The sequence below is a fragment of the Bison bison genome, unplaced genomic scaffold (assembly GCF_000754665.1).
Source record: "Bison bison bison isolate TAMUID 2011002044 unplaced genomic scaffold, Bison_UMD1.0 scf7180017864519, whole genome shotgun sequence".
Taxonomy (NCBI): Eukaryota; Metazoa; Chordata; class Mammalia; order Artiodactyla; family Bovidae; genus Bison; species Bison bison.
The window spans coordinates 6,572,699-6,587,900 of record NW_011495072.1 but is presented as its reverse complement, the minus strand read 5'-3'; the positions used below and the strand labels follow the sequence as shown (position 1 = coordinate 6,587,900).

The following is a 15,202-nucleotide window of genomic DNA, read 5'->3' as shown; positions in this document are numbered from 1 at the left end:
CCAGATTGAAGGAAATCCTCTCTTTCAGTCCCCAGGCTCAGTTCTTCATGGTCCCTTTGTAACCCTGGACAGGCCAACCTGCAGATCTTTACAACTAACCAAAAAAGGCTGGTCTGGAGGTACTGACGACCACCATTACGTGACCTGAGCCTGAGCTATCTTAGCATGCGGGACCCAGAGACCGGCTGGGAGATCGCCCTGGCTCTTTTGTTCTTGCAGATAAGAAAACAAAGATGCAGAGGAAGCCAACAGAACCAGTCAGGAGCAGAACTAGGATCTGAAATCAGATCTACTAACTCCACACTCAGTGTTCCCTCCACTCCATCCTGCAGCCGCCTTCCCACCTGGACACACCAGGAGAAGGAGACACACGATGGAAAAAGAAACCTAACGTCTTTGGGTCCACACCAGGTACTTACTCCTAACTCCAGGTGGCAGTCTCTCTGCTTGCAGCATCCACGTGAATGAAATCACAACCGAGGGTTTCCCTGGTGAAATATTTTAGATAAATAAATGCCTGGTTGTTGAGCCCACTGCAACTTCTGACTCAAGAGTTCTTAACCAGAAGGTGCCAAAAGACGGTTACCAATGCTTTCATTGAATAGACCTTCATTTTAGAAGTTCTACTTTTTTCTGTTACAACATTTAACGTCACTTTTAACGTCAGTGCAAGGTACACTGCAATTACTGGCTTCTCCCCGAGTAAGCATGCCACTTAAACAACCTGATGGATAGGCCAGTCCACAGGAGAAAAAACGAAATGGCCACATGGAGTATTTCTTTCTCCCTTTACATAATAGCTCAAAGAGAAGTCACACAGAGCATAATTGTTTATCCAGAACAAATGAAGGAGGCACGCTGGCTCCCCTGCCAGCCTCTGATTTTTCCTATGAAGATAAACAGGGAGGAGATGGGGTTCATGGACAATGGAAAGGTGAATGATTCCTGGCAGGCTGATTGTGGCGGCTCTGAAATAGCAGAGAACTGGTCCCCAGCACACCAAGGAAGGTGATTAGTCCAGGGTGGCTGTGGTCCAGTGAGATCTTTTATTGTTCTGAAATGGGTCAGGTTCCAACAGATAGGTCCCATCCCTGGCAGGCGGTTTGGGTTTGTCCCTTCACAGTAAAATGCCTTGGAGAAGGTGGCTGGCCAACCTGGGCTCTGTATGTGGTGACAACGATGACATGCAGCATTGGGCAGGAGTGCTGAGAGGCGAGCGGCCACAGTCGCTGCAGGGGAAAGGTTGTTCGCTGTGGCTTAATCAATTTTTATTCATGAAAAAGAATCCCAGCAGGGAAAAATACCTTTTCAGTTAATTTGTTCCCTCAACCTGATTTTAAAAACCCCAAACAAGTAAGTATGGTGCCCTCTGTTCTCGTTAATAAAAAAGTAATGATCACAGAGCTTGAAACCCCTCTAAGAATGGTGTAATATAAATACAGTGCTTTCTAGATATGATGCCATTCATCTTCCTGGGGGTGGGAGAAGAAGGTTTTGGGTTTTTTTTCAATGTATTACACAAACGGGAGAAACAAGTTCCAGGAGCCAGGTTCTTGCTCAATGTCCAGAACACAACCAAAAAGGAGACAGGATGTAAACTCTAAGGATGATTGAGATGATAAATATTCAAGTACAACGCATCACATGAACACAAAAAAGGCTTACTTTATATTATCCTGGTGGGTTTTTAATGCATCTTTATAAAGGGACTTCAACTGTGGGGGCTAAAAGCATAGGCACGCATTTTCATAAATGTGTACTGAAGAAATCCTAAGTTGCCAAGATGAATGCCGTTCTCAGCTTCTTCATACAGAGACATGATCAGCTGAGCAGAAAATGGAAGGCTGGGGAGTTGGGGATGGGCAGTCTCGGGAACCTGGTGTGTGAGGTCAATGAAAAGTAAACCCAAAGGATATGAATCAATTTATTCTCTTTTTGTTTTCCATATACTGTTGCTTTCCCTTTGCTGTCTCATCAAAAATTCATTTTCAAGGGCTTGGTTCTACTTTATCTTTCTTTTGTAGTCTGGACCAGGAAGCCAGAGTTCTCAAAGAAACAGGACTTGGAATCAATTATTTGGCTTAATTAGGTTGTATTCATTATGGAAAACGATTCTGGGGCTGAGTCCCAGCTCCACTGTACTCCCCTGCACCCCACTTCCAACTCCAGCCACCACTGACTGCTTACTCCAGTTCATGTGGACAGACGAACCCAGTAACAGCAATGGGTTGTTGCATCTTCAAGGTTAGAAAGGGGATACAAGATGTGGGTTCACTCTTCGCCCAGTCATTTTAGGTCAGAGTTTCTTAGAAAAGCTGAGATGGGAAAAGCTCACCCCTTATTTTACCAACCAGGAAACTGAAGACCAGGTGGGGCAGTGAGGTGCCTGAGACCCCTCAGCTCCCACTCCTCACCCCTGCCTCCATGCCTTCCTGAGCATTCTAGTGTACCTATTCTGTCATTAAATGTCTCCAAAGGATTTTAAAGGGGGAGGACAGTTGCCACACCCCCTCCCTAGATTGACTAAACAATGCGGTCAGTGAGCTGCTGGCCTCCCACTGGAGGCTCATGTGTAGGCGGAGGCTGATTGTGGGTGCCTTACCCCCACTTTGCAGAGAGGGCCTTCTGGGAAAGCAGGAGGGCCCAAGAGCTGGCCTCCCTCAATAAAGCTCCAGAGCTGTGGTAAAATCCAGGCAACCAGGAGACGGAAATGTGAGGTTTCATGCTGCTGGAGCACCGAAGAATTGATGCTTTTGAATTGTGGTGCTGGAGAAGACTCTGGAGAGTCCCTTGGACACCAATGAGATCAAATCAGTCAATCCTAAAGGAAATCAACCCTGAATATTCATTGGAAGGACTGATGCTGAAGCTCTAATACTTTGGCCACCTGATGCAAAGAGCTGACTCATTGGAAAAGACCCTGATGCTGGGAAAGATTGAGGGCAGGAGCAGAAGGGGTGACAGAGGATGAGATGGTTGGATGGCATCACCGACTCAATGGACGTGAACTTAGGCAAACTCCGAGAGATGGTGAGGGACAGGTAGGCCTGCAGCCCACGGAGTCGAAAAGAGCTGGACATGACGACTGAACAACGGTGCTGCTGGAAACAGGCTTGGCCACCCTGAGCAGGAAAGGGAGCTGTAGCTTCTCTGGGTTTTATGCCCATACCTTTTCTGTGTCACAGAACATGGGGAAGGAGATATTTTGTTTTTAAGGAGATTCTGCTTTTAAGCTGAGGGGCCATGTGGTTTCTTTTTTTATTAGTAGATTTTCCAATTTTTATACAACTCTTGAGACTTCCTGGCTTGAAACCTATTGCTAATAAAATGAGTGAATGATCATCTCGCTTTCTAGGTTATGGACTCGAGTCTGAAAGACTCAAAATGAGGTTTAAAACTTTTCTCAAAGTTTTAAACTCCTGCCCATAGGCTTTGGCCACCCCAACCCATGTTCCAACCCGTTTAAGAAAAAAAAAAAAAAAGGCCAAGGGACCATTGAGGTGATAAATGGCAGGATCTTAAACTGGTGGGGTTTGGTGGGGGTGGGGCAGATTGTAGGTGTCACTGGAAGGAACATTTTCTTTGCAGTCGAGAAAGAAATAACTAGCTCAGGATTATGTAGCAAGTGGAGAAGGGCCAGGCCTGGAGCCCGTTTAGGGACTTCCAGGCAGTGCTGTGTCCATTACATCTCTGTTAGGACCTGGCTGGAAAGTGGGTCCTTGAAGCCACACTCTCTTCTCCAGCAGTGGGGAGAACCCACATTCATGAGAGCGGCATCCTCTCTCTGGCCAGCTCCATCCACACAGTGAAAACCGCTGCAGGACGGCCTGGCTAGAGCCTCAGGGAACTTACTGCTTGGACAGGGGTGGAATTTTCTGCCAGGTTCTGAGCTCACCCTCTTGGGGCTCTCTCTGAAAGGGCTGACTTGGCTCAGGGGCTCTGTGAAAGCATTCCTGGCCTGGCATGGTGAGCAGCTGCCCAGGCTTCCTCCAAGTTTTTATTTTCCATTTAGGACTCAGGGTCGCTTTCGATATACTCCACATCAAAGCCTTCTTGTCAAGCAGGTTCCCACTGTCTTCCTCCATTTCCTTCCTGCCTGTTACACTCTGGGTGAAAAGCGTGTGCCTCCCCGCACCCAGCCACCTCCACCCCCACCAAGGACCCACAAAGGCGAGGTCTCGCAGCAGCCGACTGCCATTCTCTAGCCCGCGCTGCCATGCAGCAAACATGCCAAGGGCCAAGCGCGACCTCACCCACCTCTTTGAAGGATTTCTTTACCTCCACCAAGGAGTGCCAGTGTGCGATGGGCTTCCGTGGGTACGCCAGCATCTCATTCCAGTGGTCCCTTCCCAGGCCTTCAGCGTTGATCCCCACACGACAGACTCCAATGATCTCGTTGTGACCCACTCTAAGGGAGAAACAGAGGGCCTGGCATCGGTGACCAGACATGCTCTCAGAAAGGGAGGTCCCGCAGTCTGGGCCTCAACCCTGCTGGTCTAATTCAGAGTACTGAGCTCTTTAAACAGATGCTTGGCAGGGCCTCAGGGTGCCAGCTGCAGTGAGACATTCCCCGGCCTCCTTGGATGGACTTTGGACACAGACAGATGAGCAAAAAGTTCTAACCTTGTTTGGAATCTCAGGAATGGTGGGCAGATGGCTTGACTTTGGGGAGTGGGAGTTTAAGTCTCTTCCTTTATTTGACTCAGTGAGTGCTTGAGACATCAGCACTATTTGGAAATAAATCAACCTGCTCTGAGTACCATGTCTCCACACCCAGCGGCTATGATTTGATTTGTTCACTCAGCAAGAGCATCAATCATCACTCACATTTGTTCACCAAGCACTTACTATGCCTTGAGAGCTTGTGCTAAATATCCTGGATTGAGGCTTTACTGCATGTTTTTTTTGTTTTTTGTTTTCCCTCCTTCAAGCAAAGTGACAACTGGAGAGAAGGAGGCACAGTGGCTGGAATAGTTGGAGAATCTGTTTGAGCCAGCCTTGACAGGAGAGCAGGATTTGAAAAGTGGAAGAGAAAAAACTCATACAAGGTGAGTGAAGTCAAGTTGGATGGATACCCTGGGTCCAGATCTGGAAGGTCTTGAGAGTTCCGGGGAAGAACTTGGACAACAGGAGCCATTGATGGTTCTTGAGAAGGGCAGGCCCCAGAACAAAGTGATCTTTTAGGAAGGTGTGGCTGGGTTGAGGCAGGGAGTGATGACGGCAGGGGTCAGTTCGGAGGCTGCATAGACATCCCCAAGCGGGAGTGGAAGTAGCAGTGGGAGTGGAGAGGAGAGGGAGGGGTTCTCAAGAACAGATGCCAGAAGGAGGAACGGGAAGAGTCAGGAGTCAATTCAGGGAAATTGATGGGTGGGGAAGCCCCTCATGGCAATGAGCCCACTGGGAAGTGAAGCTTGAGCTTCTTTGGAAACCCATGCTCTTCCTCAAACTCTTGTACCTCCCTGGGTGGAGCCAGATTTGAGGCCATTGAGTGCCTGAGCCACACGAAGCACAAGGTCCAAGGTCAAGGAGCCCTGTGCTGTCCTGGGAGTGAGGGGCAGGGAATCACGGCCCCCGGGCCCTTACCTACCGATCATAATCCATAACGGAGATGAGCAGGCTGACTTGGTCCATGTTCTCCGGGGGAATGTCAAAGATGATGGCCTCATTGTAGACAGGGTTGAGGGTGTTCTTCTTTATGGTGGTTTTCTTTTTCTTCAGTCTCCGCCCGTCACAGAGTAGGGACACTTTGACATATGGATCTGTGCCCATGGGGGCAGCGGGAAGGGAAGGGAGCGTGTTAAGCAGATGTCCTCGAGCACCATGTGTGGCAGAGGATCTGGGAGCCCAGACCTACTGTTGTTCTCAGATGGTATCAGTGGGATGTTAAAATAATTAAACCACCTCGTATTTATGTCGCACACCTGTCTCTGTGGACACTCTGTGCTTCATAAACACAGAGTCTTTAGCGACCTCAGGCTTTCTAGGAGAGTGTTTAATGGACTTTTGCTAATGGGGAAGCTGGCCCCAAATCAGACAGGAAACCTGCCCATGGGTATGCAGTTCACGACCCTAAATCTCAGCTCCACGGTGGCTGGCTGGCTCCAAAGGGTGCTGAAGCTGAACAAAGGCACTCTCCTCCTTTTACCTACTTGCAGGCTTTTCTCTAAGGGGTTCTTGTCAGAATTAGTAACCAGAGGATAAAGTGGGTAAAAATAGAATTGATGATGCCCAAGGAGTAGCCACAAGACAGAATAAATGAACAGCGACAGTCACGATGCTTGTGGGGTCCTCCCAACCTGACAACAGGCTTAAGGGTCTCATTGCTCCTTCAAGCTCATTTCTACCCGGCATCAGGGAGGGGAGGAGTGGCCCTGCTCTTGGCCCCCCTGGAAACTGGTTCCTGCCCACTCTTGGCAGTGGAGGAGGGGGGGCCATGGCCGGGGGACTGAGTGCCTCCGCCTTCTGGGACTCGGGGTGGCCGGCTGCCATTTCCTTTCTCAGTGTGATCTTGAAATCTCTTCAGCCCTCAAAGAGCTGTCTTTTTACTGACCTCCCATGCACCTCCCATCCTTGTCTCTTCTTTAGTTTTCTGAATGGGTATTTCATGGTCAGCTTCCTACCCTGAAATTTTCTACTCATCCAAGTGAAGCGACACCTATTGTATCTCACCGTGCAGGTGTCTCGGTCACCATCATAATTGTTATTTATGCTGCACAGCTCAAGACACAGGAGGGCAACTCACAGGTAATAACAGCTTTTGAGACACTGATGTGCTGAGACAACTTCTTGCCCAGAAGCCAGGGCTCATGCGGCTCTGTCAGGAGGCGCAGGCCCAGCAGCCTGCTCCCTGGCTCCTCATTCACAGGCATGTAACTCTAACTCCTGGGCACCCAAGTACCCACGAGGACCTTACGCTCCCTGGGGAATTGTTCAGGTGGTGGAAGAGGTACACAGCTTTGGGGAAGCTACAGAGAACCTCGACACCTGATCAGAAACTCAAGCCTTAAAGGCAGTTCCATAGGCGCCCAGGTGCGCCGCTGACTAACCAACATGACGACAGCAGCTGTGCCTTAGCCGTGGGGGTGCTTGGGTTTATGGGGGACCTGGGGAGACCATCAGGTGTTTAACCACCCTGCTGTGTCTGACAACCCATTGGCAAGGTTTCTCTCAGGAGGATGTTCAGTAAAAAGGAAGGAGGGGTTCCTAGAACTGCCGTGAGACAGCTTTCTCATGTCCTCAGGCTCTGTTCTCTATGGATATGCCCTGGACAGTGTTCAGGTACAAGCAGACAAGTGGGAAAGTTACTTCCAAGACCTGTTGTTGACATGGCAACCTCTATGCTCAAGTGTGAACGTTGTCTTGGAGAGTGTCTTCAGGCTTGAGGCTGCCACGGACTGCTCATCCCCTCTCATGCCTATGTCCACACACTCCCACAGCAGAGCAAATGCCCACGTGGCTGGACTTAGAAATGTTTGACAAAGCCACCTGCCCCTGGTGCTGCCAAGTCACTTCAGTTGTGTCCTACTCTTGCGACCCCTATGGACTGTAGCCCACCAGGCTCCTCTGTCCATGGGATTCTCCAGGCAAGAATACTGGAGCGGGTTGCCGTTTCCTTCTCCAGGGGATCTTCCCGACCCAGAGATTGAATCCTGTTCCCTGGGCCACTAGGCAAATGCCTGATAACTAACTGGGAGATTCTCAGCTTCCTTCCCCACCTCTATTCACTCCTGTGAGGCATATCTAATTTATAAAATTCCGTGGGTATTTCCCTTGAAGGCACACATAATCTCACTATCGCCTAAGAGGCTAAACAGAGACAGGGCTGTTCCCTGGGTGGTTTGCGCTGGGGCAGAAGCTTGAGCTTCTAGTGGAATGCTGGCTCCAAATGACCTTGAGGTCCTGTCCTCTCCAGTAGCCTAAGATGCAGCTAAGGGAGGGGCACAAAGGCCAGCAGTGTGTTTCAGCCTCCTTGTCACGAGGGCCATCATAATTCGGCATTTAGTATATGCCAGGCATTGTGCTGAGAGATTTATGTATATCATGTCATTTAAAATGTCAGTCCTATAAAACATTTACGATTATCCCCCTTTGACAGATAGAGAATTTGAGATTTGAGAGATTAAGAAACTTGCCTAAGATTTTAATTTATGTCTGACTCCAAAGTTTACATTTGTAACCACTAGATTCAAAGTAGTGCAGACTAGATGTGGCAGAGATGGGTGGGTGTACTAACCCACCATCCTTTTGGGGGATACTGATCCTTATGATTATTCTGTACTGTTTTTTATGGTCATGGTTCCAGTGGATAGGCTTAGGGAATTGATTCATGACTAGTTTAGATCAAGGAGAACAGAAAGATCCTTGGTTTTAGAGGTCAATGTCATATAAATCAAGAACAGGCAAATGCACCCCTGAGTTCAGTCCAACAGCAAAGCAATCTGGGTTGAAGGCAAACTCAAACTTATCCTCCAAAACAGGGGATCGAGTTTGAGAGACCCCTGGGGTGAGTGTCCCAGGTACATCACCCTTTGACAAAGTTACCCATTCATTCATCATTCAATACATACTTATTTAATGCTTATGATGTTTCACGAACTGTCCCAGACACTTGCTTACATCAGTGAACAAGATGGAAATTCCTAGCGAAAAGAGGACCCCTGAATCTTCAGAATCAAGCTGAGATGTAATACCAGATTCCAAATGAAAACAAACAAAATACCCAATTCCAAACCCAGGTAGAAAAGAGAGGCAATCGTGAGAGAGAGGTTGGAACTTGGCATGAGAAAAATCTCTCACCCCCAACCCTCTGATGTGCAACAACCCACACGATTATCTTGGTGGCTTCGCCATAAGCACTCTCTCTCTAGCACATCAATTTAATTACACCAGAGAAGACAGAGTGGGACTTGGGCAGCAAAATCCTATTTCCTTCAGCAGTTTTGAGAGGCCTTGGTGAATTTCTGTCCCTGCACACACTTATTTTGTTATTAAAATGAAATCTACAATCGGTTGCAGTTTTGGAGGAAGCCAGCTTGCTGATGTCTAAAAGCCTTGTACATGTTGGAAAAGCTTCTTCAAGCTCCCCACCATGTTCTGATGTGTGGTGGTAGCTTCTGTGGAAGGAAAAACATCAGGGCAGGCACTTTCAGGGGCAGCTTTCAGCCTGGAAGGAGTGAGTTATGCACAGAGACGTGGAGGCGGCAGTAGGGGGGAGCTCTGGGAGCAGAGGCATTCAAAGCCACCACAAATACACCTGACTTCAGCATTTCTTGACCACCGTTCCCTGAAACCTCATTTTCCAAAGCCTAATATCTCATCTTCCAACTGCACCAGGTTGGGTCTGGGCCCAGATGTGTTCATCTGGATCATCACTTCTTTGCAGCAACTGTGATTATACTAAGGAAATAAAGAACGAAAGGGAAAATCTTCCACATACTCCCAGCCAAGTTCAGAGGCACCTCTGGAGTGGATTTATGTTTGTAATCAGAATCTGGAGAAGAGCCTCTTAGGAGGGAGTTTTAGGGAAACAAACCAAGCATTTGCATCTGAGTGCAGCCCAGGCTATTCTACGTGCCTGCTCCTTGGAACGCTCCACCCTCTTCCACTTCTTGGGCTAATTTGAGTCAACTCGGGGCAGAAGGTTCCTGAGACTCTGCTGTTATATTACAACCCAAAACCCTGCACAACGAAAACTTGCATAATCGTGGGAAAGGATCAGACCTCTGACACTGTGTCCAGCCTGCAAGCTCTGAGGCTGCCTCCAAACAAGTGTCTCCTCAGTTGCTAGAACAGCACTTGTCTCTCCTGTGGTACCTAGCGGCTCTCCTGGTGCTGAGACAGAGGCCCAGAGCCCTGCAGGAAAACCTCAAATACAAATGCACTTTGCTTTTCAGTGACTCTGTTCCTCTGACTCACTACAGGGCTGCTGCAGGGCTTCATGGATCAACAAACACTTAAGACACTCAAACTTGACATAACCCTTAGAAGTCCTGAGGCCTCACACCAACCAGAAAGATATTTCCTTCTTATTTTTTCCTCCCATTTATTTGCTTCTTATCCTCTCCATCCTCCAAGAGAAAGAATGATTGTAATAGCTAATATCTCCTGACTGCTCAGTCGCAGAGTTGGACACGACTGAGCGACTGAGCAACAACTGACTGCTTATTAGGTGTCTGGCTCATTTCTAAGCATTTACATGAATTAACTTGTTTATTCTTAAAGCAACCTGTGTACTTTTTTTTTTTTTTTTTCTGTTCAGATCATGAAACCAAAACATTACACAGCAAGGAAATGGCAGAACTGGTATTCAAAGCCAGGCCATATGCCCGCAGGTCTGTGCTCCAGTCGAAGAATACCGGCAATTCCTCCCCCTTCTCTCTCAACATCTCTCCACATCCTAAAGTCGGGACTATGGGGAGGCCACATGGCAAGCACCTGGGTAGGAGAGGTACCTGAGTAGCCTGTGATGTCCATTGCCTTGAGGTTCCGGCATTTGATCACGGTGAGGGTGAGCCTGCCTGCTGTGGGCAGGTAGCAGAGGGAGAACATGATCTCGCCCAAATCCACACTTTCCTGCAAAGAAGCAGACAGGAGGGCAGGTGAGGGCCACACAGCTCCTGTGCAGCCGTGGGGCCACTCCGGAGCCCCGGAGAAGCTCTCTGAGGCAGAGTGCTGTAAGGCTGGATGGTCTGGCCTCTGTCCTGGGAGTAACTGGGTATAAAAGGCAGTGATAACGACATTGGCTCTTCAGCAGACACTGTCCTCTTCGACTTTCCTTCTCAGCTCTGATCAGACTCTGGTCCTGGTCCTCTCCCTCCTGCTTTGACCTCACCTGCCCTACCTGTGCCCTTTGGCTGCAGCCCCTCAAGCCACCAAGCCCTTGGGGGCCCAACCCTATTTTCCAGTTTACCTTTCTTGGTCACGTGAGCCCTTGACTCCCCACCCTGCTGGCCTGTGGTCCCGATAGTATCCTGTACAAAACCCACTCTGGCCAGCAGGGGTCCCCTCTCCCAGCATATCCGATTCTAGCTCTCAGCTCAGTCAATCTTCACAAGGCCCTCTGCCTTGGAAGCTTCTTTATGTGCTTCAGTTGTGTCGCTTCAGTTGTATCTGGCTCTTTGTGACCCTACGGACTATAGCCCTCCAGGCTCCTCTGTCCATGGAATGCTCCAGGCAAGAATACTGGGGTGGGTTGCCATGCCCTCCTGCAGGGGATCTTCCCTGCATGAACCCTCCTCTCTTGAGTCTCCTGCACTGGCAGGCAGGTTCTTTACTGCTAGCGCCACCTGGGAAGCTCTGGCAGCTTCCTTGCCTCTCCTGAAACACACCTAGCACTCCAACTTCCAGGCTTGCGCGTGGAAGCACAAGGAATCAGGACCTGCTCAGGACATGGCACTGACCAAGAAGATACACACTTGCCATTCCATGTTCGTGCCAGGTCTTGGATCCACTCTGTCCTTATGTGTGGTCATGCTTCAGCTATGAACCCAGCCTGGAGCATATACCCTCCTGCCTCTTCTGACCCCAGAAGCATCATGACCAGGGATCCCGGGAAGTTTCTGAGCAACAGGGAATAGGAAAACTTCAAAGACAGTAAGCATGTCTGACTGTTGAATTAAACAGCACTCTGCTGGACTGCTCCTCTTCCTGTTCCCCAGCTGACAGAGGAGAGTGCTATCACTGCAAAATCTCCCAGGCTCTGAGGCTGATGTGGGGCTCCAGGACGTAGAGATGTTTCCTCCTTTAAAGCCCCCAGATCCAGGGTGGAAGAGGAAGAGGTCAAGGTTTGGGGTGGCTCTGATTTCAGGCTGGCTGGGGAGGCCTCCTGGAGGAGGTGACTTCAGAGAAAGAGAGCAGTCAAGGATCGCACCAAGGTTTTTGTCTCTTCTTCTCTCAAAGAACCACCCTCTACTGGAGACTCCTAAAGACTCCTGACACTTGGCCCCTCCTGCAGAATAATTCCCCCACCCCTTCCAGAGTATGTGGTCCCAATGCTCTCCTCTAGGTGGCACTATACCCACCCTTTCCCTAGCCCAAGATTTGTCCTTTTTCAACCCACTCCCAAATCAAATCCCAGGAGTAACAGCTCCTGGACAAGAAGCGGGTGGGGGTATTGTGGGCAGGGGTGAGAGGTGGAAGTGTGGTGTCTGGCTGGGGCAGAGCTGGACACACTGTAGAGAGAGCTCCCCCCTCCTCTGCACTCCCCCACAGACCCTAGTACATGGAGCCCAGACCAAAACCCATGAACTGTGCCCTGTGAAGCTCTTCTGTGATGGGCATTTCCACCTTTGAGGCTCACAGTGACTGTGCAAGGCAGTGGGTATTGTCATTATTCCCTCCATCTCACAGACAAGAACTCAGTGGTTAAACTCAGGTGTAATGTCCTGACCAGGCTTGTGCAGCTGGTGTGAGGCACAGCTGGACTCTGACCCTCAGGATAGCAGCCCACCTAGGGAACATCTCAAGGTAACCCAGGCTCCTCCAGACCTTAGACTGCACTTCACTTGTTCTTTCCACTTGGATTTACTGAGATCCTGTTAAAGGCTCCATGTTTGGTGGAGAGTGTGCTGTCCCCCTCAACAGGCATGCAGCCTAGAGGGGTGTAAAAGAAGGCGCCAAGAGGATTTTCTTGGTGGTCCAGTGGCTAAGACTCTGTGCTCCCAATGCAGGGGACCTGGGTTTGATCCCTGGTTGGGAAACTAGATCCCACATGCTGCCACTAAAGATCCCAAATGGCCGAACTAAGACCTGGTGCAGAGGAAGGAAAGGAGGGAGGGAGAGGGAAAAGGAGGAGGGAGGGAGGGAGGAAAGAAGGAGCCAGGATCTCCATCTCGCTCAGGTGCATGTCCTGTCTCCCTCCGGAGCCCCCTAGTCCAGGGAGAGAGAAACAGGAAGTGGCCCACGGCAAGTGGCACAGGGGAGCGTGACTGTCCCCTCAGGCAGCAGGGGTCAGGTCAGCAGTGCACCTGGCTGAATGTTCCATCTCTAGAGGAGGCACCGAGCTACAAGGAGGCCCCCAACTCCCTTGATTTCCTTATAACCCTCCAAGGTGCAATCCTGCCCAGTGTTCAAGAAACCCATCCAGCCTCAATAACAGCAAGAAGAACCAAGGTTATTGCATGCGTACCATGTGCCAAGTCCTTTGCTAAATTGCCTCCGTGAGTCTCACCACAGCCCCTGTGGGATGGGTGATCTTAGTACCCCCACCGCATGCAGGAGGAAATGACTGGTGAAGTTAAGCGACTTGCTGAGGTCAAATGAGTGCTCTGGGGCCAGACTTTTATAGGCCAGGGCTGCTGCCCAAATGCTCTTGGTAGCGCCCCCTGTGCAGCTTCCAGAATCAAGACCCATCCTCCTAGCTTACATTCCGGACGCTTAACGATTAGTCCCGCCTACCACCTCCCCTGATTATTTTTCTGTATCCCTCCTTGCCAACCCTCTGCTCCAACTGGCCGGTGTATCTTTGGTTCTTTTGGCCAACATGCTTCCTCCTCTTGTCTTTGTTTGGATGATAATCCCATGCATCTTGGAGGACCCAGGGCCATGCCCCTCACAGGGACCCTTGCCCAGGGTGCAGCCCTTACTAAGCACATCTCCCCACATACCTGCTACACTTTCTTCCCCTGAGGTGCTCACAGGGGTGCACGAGTCCCTGCTTTGCTACAGCCAAGCCCTCCTGTAGCATCCAGGGACTAGAGGCCCCTTTGGGGCAGGGCCTTCACTTTACCTATACTGTGCTTCAGAGATGCTTGAGAGCCCAAGAGGAGCTACACAGACGGTTACACTTTAGGCAGAAGAACCCTTGAAAGGAATGGTTCTCCATATCAACGTTTCCATCAGGTTAGGGCCCTGGTAAGCAATCTAGAAGTTCCCAGGGTCCCTGTGAGCGTGTGCTTAGTCGCTCAGTCATGTGTGACTCTTACCTGTGAAAGGAGTGAGCACAAGGCTGCTGTCACCTTTTCCCACTCAGCCACCTGACAGATGCAGAGTGAAGCCTTCAAAGGCAGTCTTTTCGCAGGAGTCTAAGTTAGTTTGTTTGTGAGCTTGGGAGACTTGCCTGGGGCTGTGGCAGAGCCCTCAGGGTGAGCGGAATCCCCTGGGGCTCTGTAGGCCGCCCTCAGAGATGGCTCCCCCCAGGGACAGCACAGAGTCAGCAGGGCCCTCCTTCCTCTGTAGAGCCGCCCCTGGGGGCACACAAGGTGCTGAGTCCGCAGCAGGATTTAGAACTCCCCACCCCCCTCCTGGTTCCTGCACCCAACAGTGAGCTCCACCCTCCATCACTGGGCCCCAAGAGGCAAAAGGAGTGGGTCAAGAGTCCACTATGACTTGGGGGCAGAGAGGAAACTGGGGCCAAGTGGCCCAAAGTCTGATCTTGGACCTTCTGCTGGGGGTGATTGGACCTGATGGCAGAACAGCTACTCTTGGCTCAGTGGGTTAAGGCAAATATTCATTCCCCTGCATATGTAGACAGCAGTGTGTGATCAGTCGCTTCAGTCATGTCTGACTCTTGTGACTCCATGGACTGTAGCCTGCCAGGCTCCTCTGTCCACGGGGATTCTCCAGGCATGAATACTGGAGTGGGTTGCCATGCCCTTCTCCAGGGGATCTCCTCTACCCAGGGATCGAACATCTCTTATGTCTCTTGCATTGGCAGGGGGGTTCTTTACCACTAGAGCCACCTGGGAAGCCCTTGTAAACAGCAGAGGACCAGGTTACTTGATAAAGGAAAATAAATAGTTTACTTTTGAGTACATAGATGGGGCTAAGCAGACAGAAAGTCAGCATCTCCTGGAGGCATCTCCCTCTCTGGAAAGCCAGGCCCAGCTTGGCCCCATGGGCAGCCTTGCCGAGTCATCTCAGCACCACCTGCTTTCTCAGGAGGTTTCAGCCCCAGATCCTGCACACTTGCCAGCCTTTTATCCTCACTGAGGATGTTTGTGGCTTTGGCTTTAATATAACCAGGGGTGACCAGGGGCTACAGAACAGCCAGCACATTATTCCTTTCATCTTCACCTTCTGTCAAGAGAGGCCACCATAGGGCCCCTGACTGGCAATGAGCTTCCTGGTGCAGAAGAGGTCACTGCTGTCCAGAAAGCAGCAGACTCCAACTTAGGCCTCTGGACTGCTGACCCAAGGGGCTGATAGGGTGGGTCTGAGCCCAGCAGCAGCTGGTGAAAGTCTTGGCTATTGCTTGGAGAGGGGC

General features: G+C 50.3%; 1 protein-coding gene across 1 annotated transcript in view; it reads right to left on the bottom strand.

Moving 5' to 3' along the window:
• Positions 1-470: 470 nt before the first annotated feature.
• SYT6 (synaptotagmin VI) overlaps positions 471-15,202 on the bottom strand; it is a 62,492-nt gene continuing 47,760 nt past the window's right edge. The window contains exons 4-7 of the mRNA XM_010830766.1: positions 10,452-10,572; positions 5,588-5,759; positions 4,258-4,408; positions 471-488 (exon numbers count right to left, since the gene is read on the bottom strand). Coding sequence (XP_010829068.1) covers positions 471-488; positions 4,258-4,408; positions 5,588-5,759; positions 10,452-10,572 — 462 coding nt within the window. The remainder of the gene's footprint in view (positions 489-4,257; positions 4,409-5,587; positions 5,760-10,451; positions 10,573-15,202) is intronic.